The 10854-nt window shown below is 30.2% G+C and overlaps 1 protein-coding gene across 1 annotated transcript in view; it reads right to left on the minus strand.

Annotated features, from left to right (window-relative positions):
• Nucleotides 1-1342: 1342 nt before the first annotated feature.
• The window catches only part of LOC139492779 (uncharacterized), a gene marked incomplete in the record, with an annotated part of 23455 nt that continues 13943 nt past the window's right edge, over nucleotides 1343-10854 (minus strand). The window contains 8 exon segments of the mRNA XM_071280930.1: nucleotides 1343-5402; nucleotides 6124-6463; nucleotides 6931-7117; nucleotides 7707-7943; nucleotides 8538-9226; nucleotides 10385-10436; nucleotides 10705-10765; nucleotides 10767-10826. Coding sequence (XP_071137031.1) covers nucleotides 5178-5402; nucleotides 6124-6463; nucleotides 6931-7117; nucleotides 7707-7943; nucleotides 8538-9226; nucleotides 10385-10436; nucleotides 10705-10765; nucleotides 10767-10826 — 1851 coding nt within the window.

Raw genomic sequence — 10854 nt, forward strand, 5'->3', positions numbered from 1 at the left:
CTACGAATCCATTGAAATAGTTCAATGAAAAAGGAGGTCAATTCAGGTGAGCTCTGTCAAATGAAAATGTCAACTTGCAATGATTTTATTGACAAAATTCAGTTAAGGTATTACTCAAAGTATTAGGAGAGATCATGTAACAAAAAACTTAAATAAGGTCTTTTTCATTTAATTATTCACATAATTGTAAGGGCTCAAAGTCGAGACATATGCCAGAACTTAATTAAAGAGCATATGAGTATTAGGGTTTTCTTTATTTGATTGTATAATTGGTTGTTGCTTGGTCAACATCCAGCAGCTTCCGTGCTTCATACAAAATGTACTTCAGTCAACGCTTTTACCATGTTTACACCACAATAAATTTATAAAAAGGCAGCATTCAATTCTTAATATAATGGGTAGGTTCTGACAGGTCACACGCAGAAATGGAGAACTGCATTGTTGGACAGCCACAAAATAATGGTATGTTGGAGAGTGAAAGAAAGGAGTAGGTCCAGTAAGACCCCTTTTTGGCCCCAAAATATAGCAGTTTTACAAAATTGTTAAAATGTATACTTTAAGTTATTTATTGGACAGTAGAATGCTTCCGCTACATAAATATGGGCTGTTTTTGACAATGCTATGTACATATATCGAGTACTAGCACCATTAAGTCATGCTAAATTACTGAAATCTTCACAATTCTAGCATTTTGGTTAAATTTTAGACGGTTTCCGTGTAAAACTTAAGTGGCCGCATTCGTGTTCATCCAAAATATTTAAATGTAAGTTGTATTTGATGATAATACATAACATATATAAAGGTTGAGGATGAACACGGATGTGGCCACTTTCGTTTTTGACAAAAACCATCTTAAAAGTGATATTTTTCAGCATATTTGGTAGATTTTTCATTTTTAGCTTTAATGGGAGCGATTTTAATGACTAAATTAGTTAAAATCTTTCACATAAATTATTTGAATCAAATTAAATAGACACTTAAGTGATTAAAAAGTGGTCAACATCTTTCGTCAGATAAACCTGAAATTTGAGGCCAAAATCGGTCCTTACCGGACCTACTCCTTTCGATGTGCAACATGAAATTCTTTTTGTGTAATATTAAATTAATACAATAGATTACACTGTCATGGTCATTTGCGAATCTAGAATTTTCAAAAAGGAAGGACCAGTGGACCCCCAAACTTAACAATACATAAACCATAAATGAAGCTCCATATAAAAGTGAACGGGGTCCCTGGAGCCCTTTTTAAATACAACTCTCTAACGGTCATTTACAATGCAAGATGAGCATTCATACATCTCTCTTTAACGAATATTAGAATCAGGTAAGAAAAAACAACACATTTTTATGTTTTCAATTTTATTTTCTACAACAGAATCTATTTCAAGCAATCAGCTATAAAAATCCTGATCTGGTGAATCAACACCCCAATTATCACAGACATAGTTAACAGATAAACAACACATAAACATAACAATATCTAACAACTTTAATAAACAGAAGGTGGCGCTACTTCTTGTGTATTTTTTATGACTGTATTCCTCTCAATTTTATTAGGATACCAGTCTATTGTAAATAAATGTTCAAATTGTCTATCATAAAAGTGCCACCTTGTGTTTACTTAAGTTGTTACAATGAATAAAGAACAGGAAAAAAGATTTTGATTTTCGAAAAAAAAAAGACCTGACTGACAGAGATTCCTAATGTTATATCTGGTTACATTAATTTAACTTATAATTCCACTATCCCTCAAACTGTTGAAAGTCAAATAGATATAAAAGTCTGTTTAAATGTTTTAAATCAGACATGGTAAAACTCAACAGATTAAATGAAAAGAGAAAGAACTAATTTAATCTAGGTATTGTGCGCTTGCTAAATTAGTTTAATTTTAAAAATATTGTTAACTAACAAATGTATTTCTTGTAAACCTTTTTTAAATCAATTAGAAAAATATAAAAAATATAACAATTTTAATTTCTAGAAGAATTCATTGGGAATTATTTATGTGTAATTAAACTAATACAGTATGATAGCACTAAAACATTTCTAGGAAGATTTTGGCCTCTACTATCTGTACTACATGAATGCATGTTAAGAATAACAAATCGAAAAATCTACCAAAATTAGCTGACTAATATAAATACTGGAATGTGTTGAGCAAAGCAAAAAACATAAATCTTATTGCTATTTGATTACAAATAATGGATATCATAGGTATTTCCATATAAGGCAACATCACAAGAGAAAACATTGGATGTCAGAGCGAAAAGGAAAATGTTTTTTTCTAATGAGCCACCCTATCAAATAGCAATAGAATCTATTTTGTATCAAGTTCTGTGTCAAAAATATCTTCACAAATTGGATCTTTAAATTGTTAGTTAAGGTACTTAGAGTCTCTTTAACACCCAAAGTAATAGATGGACTAAGTTGCTTTGTATGATGACCTTCGGGGAAATTTTACCAAAAACCTGTTACAAAAGGAGAAACATATTTGTAATATATCTCAAATTCTGAATAATCTCAGGCCTTATATGTCTTAGTTTTTTAGTATTATCAGGCCTTCTAAAAGTTTTTAGGAAATTCTAAAATAATTTTCAACCCTTGATTTTGTGATTTAAAAAAATCAATATACTTCAATTTTGTTTTCAATTGTTGATTCTGAATTTTTCAGGATAGTTATGTACACTTTTCCTTACAGGTTACTAAGAATTACAAATCCCATTCTGTGTATGATAATTTTTACATCAAACTTGAACAATATTTTCTAAGTTAAAAACTGAGTACATAAAAGTAAAAAATCTATTCTATTTTTAAAACAAGGCAGTTGAACTAAAACTGGATTCTAACATATATATACAAAGAGCATTTAAAGTTTTTAAAGTTTAAAAGGATGATGGGAATATCATGAAAATTGTCTATGTATTAATTTATTGAAATGTTTTATTCATTTAAGTTTGCCAATTGCAAGACACGAATTACAATATTTGCAAGAAGTAAAAAAAACTAACATTGAAACAACATCATACTTTCTACTCAGAATGACTGTAGTGTTCTATCACTTCTAGTAGAAGTTTATACGTCATTTAAATTTAGTCATTATAAAAAATTTATCACAAGGAAATTCTTTTAGTAAGTCAATTTCAATTTTAATAGCAAATTTCTTAGGAACTATGAAAAAGAACATGAAAACTGCAGATTCTTCTGAAATTTTAATGAACATTTGAAGCTTGATGATTTCATCGAATACTGATGACCATTTAGTACCCTATATGCAATACTACTTCCATTTAACATAAAAACAATATGAATCTAAACACAAACAGGTTAAGAACAACAGACTGTTTGGGGTAACATTTAATAATGATTAATGACAACTAGCTTGGACGGTATTTTGATCATTTAAGCCTTTGAAAAGTTCCACACCATGATGAAATGATTTACAATGATGGCCGGTAATTCTGTTCATTTTATAAGTCTGATAAAAAAGCAAGGACTTACCAGACAAATGATTTACCTGACTTGACTGTATGTGTATCAGTTACACTACAAACAAAACTAAAAATAGCTCTGGATCAATCATCATTAAAAATAGCTCTAAACTTCATACACACTTATGTGAAAATCTGATGCGTAACTCTTCAAAGATATTTATATTACAAAAGTTTTCATGAAATAAAATAGCTCTGTAATTATAAATCATACAGCATGAAGATAAAACATTTTATATAAGAAAATAAACATTTAATGCCGTCTTCATTTACTTATTGTATATATAAAATGGTAAAAAAAAATTGAAACTGACAGTACCTGATTTCATGATAAAATCTTTTAAATGTAATTAAAGTAAAAATGCATAGCTGTAACTTTAAGACATTCCTTATACAGTACAAATGACATATGTATTTGTAAAACATCTACACATTTATAAAAGTGTGTTTCCATTTGAGATAACTAAAAATATTGATGTTCATTATACAATACAATACATTTTCTGATTCAAAAGAAATCAGAATCAATTTTTGTTCATTCTACAATTTAAAACTTAAATTAAATCAACACACATTTTCTTATTCTTTCACAAATAAATGTTTGACAGACACATGCCATAATGATAATGAAATCACAAAATTGCATTTTTACACGAATAAATCACAAATTTTCCATACTGGAATATATGATGATGACAAATGAAAGTAAAACTGAAAATAATATGAATGTTCATGATAAAAAGACTTTATATGATACACTTTTATATCTTTTATTTAAATCAAATTGATGTTTATTCATTTCTAATAATGTTTTATTCATTAATATCTGTTTTCTATTCATCAATATTAATGTTCTATTCATCAATGGTTGTTTCTTATTCATTTCCATCTATTTTTGAACAGCCATATCCTACTGTTGCCTTTATTTCCCATAATAAGATGGTTTTGTTTTCTTCAAATCTAACCTTTTAAAATGGTCTATAGAGTAACATGAAATTGGGAAAGATTTTTACATTTACATATTTTGTAATCAAAAATCATTATCACATATCATCACATAAAATAAATTTCTAAAAACACTATCACATTCTTGCTGGGGTCATATATAAAAATATACATGTAACAATTCATTTAATTCTTCTATAACAAAACTGAGCAATTACATCTATAAGGCATCTGTGCGCATTAATCTAGGTGATTCTAATTTAATATTTACATTGAGACAGAAAATACCAACAAACCTTTACTATATGAGGGAGATAACTCGGATTTGAAAAAAGTTTACTATACAAGGGAGATAACTTATATTTGTAATATCAAACAGTACCTTCTGCTGTAAATACAAATTTCAGAATTTAAAGCATTCTGGTAATATTTTCAGAAGTGTGCACAAAAAACATTGATTAGCCAATAATTATAACTGATCAGAAATCATGATTATTTGTATTGGGTCTAATAATTACTGATTAAAAATAAAGAGCACATTTTTTTCTACTGCAAATTTAAAAAAAGAAATCATGTTCATAATCTCTCTAGTACTTGTAAAACGGCAAACAAGTCTTCCTTTGTTAGTTTTTTAAGACAGTTAACACATTCAGTGAGTTATCTAAAAGCATTATTCTACTTCTTCAAACAGACTAGTATACAAATACAATTTGACCTTCACCTTTGACCTATTGAACAATGTATCTATGGTAACACTTGAGATTGGTACATTGCTATGTGTTGATTAGTAATTCCGATTCTAGCATCCTTCCTCATTTGTCCCTGTTCTTCCAATTTACGGAAATGCTGAATGCGATTTATTTTGGCGGCTCTCACCCTACAATCTTCAGTATGATTTTGGTTATCTTCATATATAAGTCTCTGATTATGGGAATCCCATCTGGCTTGTGAGTTTCTCTCTTTGACTTCCTGAAATCATAACATAAAAATAATCTTTTAATACTTTTAAAGCAGAGTTTAAGTTTGGGTTTTTATCTATATATTTAAGTGGATAGACTTTATTCATGAAATTAAAACCTGAAATTTTAATTTACAAAGAATGCCACTTTTATGTTTTGGAAGCCACAGAAATTAATCATCATGAAATCAAATCTAAGGAACAACACCAAAATTCCATCATCTATCTTATCAATTCAAGAAAACATTTTCTGTTTTATAACTAACTTTAAGTTTTAAGCTTCTCTACTTATATCCTGCAACCAGCAATTTTACACACAAAACTGTGTACAAATAAACTTATGCAATAAACATATATAATATTAATACATGAATATCCTGCTATCCTGCTATTACCATGCACCACTTGTGATGTTCAAATAACTGTTTCTGTCACAATTTACATTTTGCTTGGCAGTCAGAGATGAAGCAATAATATGTTAAAAAAAAACTAAAAAAATGTGTATTTATTTGAAATGAACATAAATATATAAAATTCTATGTTACTGACATTTTACTTTTTTCTTGCTTTCCTTTTGTTTAGGATCTCAAATTATTTTTAGCCGATAGCTGTATATTCAGTTCATCATACATAAATAAAACTGTCAAAATAAGCACTTCATTGTGCCATGAAAGAAAACTTCTTTCATTTAAAGCAAAAAAATGTTATTTCATAATATTTTTATTTTCATACCTGTCTTTTCATTTCAACTTGCTCCACTTCTCGAGCTCGTTGTCCCTGAATTGCCTCCCTTCTTTCTCTCCTCAGCCTCAAAGCATCTATTCGTTGTTGGTCTCTTTCTCTCTCTTTCAGCTGATTAGCCTCTATCTTTGACCGTATCTCAGCACTGATATGTTTCTTAGCTTCCCTTGCTTTTTCTACAGTTTGTTGTTCTTTGACTTGCCGTTGGTGGTCACGTTCTAGTTGAGCAATCACACGATCACGATGATGGTCTTGCATCAATTCTTTCATGCTGTCTTCTTGTCTTGACCTTTTGTCCCAAGCTTGCTGCCTATTTTGTACCTGCTGCCTCCTGCAAAGAATTATTTCATACAATTATTTTTGATGGATACCAATTTTTTACAGATTTCGAGTAGGCGTCACAAAATTTTTAAAAATGATCAATAAATTATAAATTGATGGTCAAAAAAGTAGGTTACCTGTCAAGACATATTTTGGCTGAAAGGAGGTGAACTTATGATGAACAACAGCAATAAAAGATGGGTTTTTTTAATAACAAAACAAAGGATAAATGTTAAAATAAATATTTCATGATTTTCGAATAGAACCTAGCAGCCAAAGTCTGGGTCAACAATTTTCATCTTTTCTATATGGACTGTGCTCTCACATGTTTCACAGCCGCAACAACTTTTAAAAAATGGCCACATATCAGACAATCATGAGCTTAATCTTTTTTTTTAAATGTGGATAACAAGTGGAGCCAATACGTTGTCCCAGAACAGACTTAGGAGGTCAAAAAGGTTACAACAAATATTATACCTAAAATTCATTCGTCTTTCCTCCTTCTCTTCTGCTGGATGCCTTTGAACCACCTGTCGTTTGACTTCTGTCCTTGTCTTACTAGGAGGAGGGGGTTGTGGGTGCCTCATGAGTAATTCAACAGAATTGGAATAGTCGTGTGTGGCGTAATTATCTACATACTTAGACATAGGACTTGTCCATTCAGCTGTAAAATGACACAAAAATACTTATTGCTTGGCATATAGTCACTGTCAATTCAAAAAATAATTGCAATGTTTTTTAATAAATGCAAAAAGGGTGACAGATTTTTACAAAACCACACATTTATAATTTCAGAAGTGATTTCCTATCATGAAATTTTGTCCATCACATTTACCGTATAATACTATTTTGACAGTGGTCAAGGGTTCTTAATTTCTGAATTTAAATTAATCTTGCCAATTTTAAAAACAGGAAGTGTCAGTGTAACACAAATGTCCCCTGTTCACAACCACATTTCGGCTAGAATAATATCTATGATAGTAAAATACCTTAAAAGCAGGTTTTCAATGCACTCTTTTCATGTTTCGAAAGGAAGGCAAGTTTTATGTGCATCATATTACACTATCATAAGCCAGCTTGAATTTATTTTAAAATTCATAGTTATTTTCTTTCCTTTTTCAGTAATATTGTGCCAAATTCCTATGAAATGTAGTATGTGTTGATAAGCTTATATACCGGTCCTTAATAGAGAATTTTGCTCCATATTTGGATTTTCCAGTTAACAAACTCAAAGTGATATTAAACCTCCTTACCAATATATTGTCCTCTTTGATCTCTAGCTTCTAGAGGACATTGCAGAGCTGTTTCCCTGAATGCACCATGTGTATTTGGTGCAATGATCTCAGGAGCAGGATCACTCTTCCAATATTTTTTCCATGCAGGTCGCTGAGGGGACTTATTTCTTGAGCGACGATAAAGACCTAATCTGCTTCTCCTGGACATATCCATATCATCAACAGCAAATCTCCTGTAGTCAAACTGTTCTTCACCTACAACAAAATAGACATAATAAGATGAGAAATGTAATTCTAAAACAACATTGTTTGTAACGTTCATTTTGATTGGATAACGGTACCAATTTTCAAGGCATCAATTCACAATTCACAAACTTCGGTTTCCAAGAAGCTATAAACTTGTTTTCTGTCAGGCAAGTGGTCTGTCCCTGATCACTGCAGTGCGACTTGAAATTGACTGATGTTTATTCCATTCTTACTACGTTTCAGAAGCTATTATTACAAGATCCATTGTTTTAATTGTTCTTATTCTGAATATGAATGAATATTTTTCATAGTTTAACAAGCAACAAATGATTACGAGCAATAACATTTGAATATTTGAATATATATAAATCCCTGATGATGGATGGTAAAACTGGTAGAAAAATGGATGTTGTTAAATTTTGTGAAATTCAATTAAGTAATTCAGAAAATAAGCATTTTAATTTGTATGCATGTAAATTTTAAAAAAAATTGAATTTTGTTCCTTTAGCATATTGCAGTGATAATTATATTTGTTTTGATTAAAAACATTAAAATAATCACTGATAGCATAGATGTTACAATAACGCTTAAAAATAAACATACCAGTATCAGACCTAAGAACTTGTGCTGACTGTGGTCGTTCTCGTTTGACCTCGTTATCTCCCCTGAATGATACAGACTTTTTAAACATATTTTCTTCCTGTTTTTGTCTCTTTTGCAATAATCTATCACCACCAAGTTCCCGTAACTTTTCAATTTCTTCAAGTCGAGCTATATGTTCCAATCGTTCTGTTTCCAATGCTAATTCCCATTCAGCCGATTTCCATTCACCATATGCGTCTGCCAATTTTTGCTCTTGTAATCTATTTTCTATCTCCTCAGTTTCGGTAACTTGTCTTTTTCCAGAAATTACTTCTTCTTTTCTTCTTAATTCTTCCAGAAACCTGTGTCTTTCTTGCTCATCCATTTTCCTTTCTTCTTCTCGTCTTAGCATTTGTATTCTTTCTTTCTCTCTTAGTTCTGCCCTTTCTTGTTCTTGTCTTAGCAGTAAAGCTTCCTCTCTTACTCTTTGTTCTTCTTTTTCCTTGTCTGATATTCCACAATATGTTTCTTCTTTATCTTTTCCTACCTTTTCTTTTTCTTGTTCATCAAGTAATTGTTTATGTTCATTCAGCTGCATACTTATTTTTCGTTCAAGCTCGCCATTTGTAAGTGTTGTTCCTGCAAAATATAAACACTTGTGTAAATTTATGCCATTATTGTTCCAGAAAAAAACCCATTCAATTTCACTTCTTTACAGTGACTTGACTGTTAGTGTTGCTCTCCACCAATTGCAACTCATTCAAAATTTTGACCAAATTGCAATTTGTTTTATAAAATCAAATTGTTCAACTGGTCAGAAATTTGAACCAACTGCTGTAGAAAACCACAGCCAAGTCATGAAAGTGCAAGCTGATAAAATAAAACATATTTACAATCCTATAAGACTTTAACTCCACTTTAATGATGTTGTGACAAAATTAGTTTATCAGTTTGTATAGTTATATTATATTCATTTCCATGCTGAAGGGGAACTGTTTATTTTGAATTGCTATTAAATTGTCCAAACTAAGCTTTCATATAGTTTTTCTTTCTAAAAGTATTCTATATTTATAAGAATCAGACATTATGTGAATTAAAACATTTCATATTCAATAAAATATGTGTAAAATTGCAATATATGTTTGTAGGAAGTTTCCATGGGGGAGATAATAACTTTTCTTTCAAAGTCTTTATTCAAAAGAATAATATTTTAGGTTATCTCCCCTGAAAACTTATCAATAGCATATTGTTATTTTACACATATTTTACTGAATATATGATGTTTTATTTAAAAGGGTATCTGATTCTTATAAATATAGAATACTTTTAGAAAGAAAAACTATATGAAAGCTTAGTTTGGACAATTTTATAGCAATTCAAAATAAACAGTTCCTCTTCAGCATGGAATTGACTATAATATAACTATACAAATTGATAAACTAATTTTGTCACAACATCATTAAAGTGGAGTTAAAGTCTTATAGGATTGTAAGTATATTTTATTTTATCACCTTGCACTTTCACATTTTGACTGAACAATTTGTTCAATATTCTGACCAGTTGAACAATTTGGTTTAATAAAACAAATTGCAATTGGGTCAAAATTTTGAATGAGTTGCAATTGGTGGAGAGCAACACTAACAGTCAAGTCACTGTAAAACAAAAAGCTCTTATATATAATAAGTTGATATGTCGGATGCGATTTTCGTTGCTATCATATAGGAAATTCTAGTTATGAACCCCCAAAAAAATTAGAGGCTTGACTGCAGACCTTTTCAAAGCAACAAATTTTCTTACACAAAAAAAATATTTTTCCTGAATCTATAAAAATCAATGCTCACACCAAAATACATGAAAGGTTAAGCTACATGTAATATGTTGATATCAAAACAATTACAGAATCATTTGACATTACAAATGCTGTATTGAAATGAAGAAAATATACATTTACATTGAAGACTGATAAGCTTATGTTAAATGGTGATAACATTTTTTTAATAATTTAAAATTGATTTCAATTAAAACTATTCTTGACAAAAATATTTATCTTAACACTAACCAGGAAACAAGTTTGCTTATTTCCTCACTTCGGACAGCCGATTTTTGTTCTCTGTGTCATTGTATGGCCCAAGGTCTGTCCCAAAGGTACATGTATGTAAGGCCTAAGCCATGGCCTTGTTTCCAAAACCCATTGGGTCTAAATTAAACTCAAATGGTGGGGCTTTTCCAAATTCTTCTGGCTCTGCCCTCTGGCCCTGATGTAGGATAGCCTGGTAAAGATTCTTTTGGATATTCATCTTGAGATTGGAGTTTTCTCTCTTGCTTCTTTTGGCATTTT

The sequence above is a fragment of the Mytilus edulis genome, chromosome 10, assembly GCF_963676685.1.
Source record: "Mytilus edulis chromosome 10, xbMytEdul2.2, whole genome shotgun sequence".
In the NCBI taxonomy this organism is placed as follows: Eukaryota; Metazoa; Mollusca; class Bivalvia; order Mytilida; family Mytilidae; genus Mytilus; species Mytilus edulis.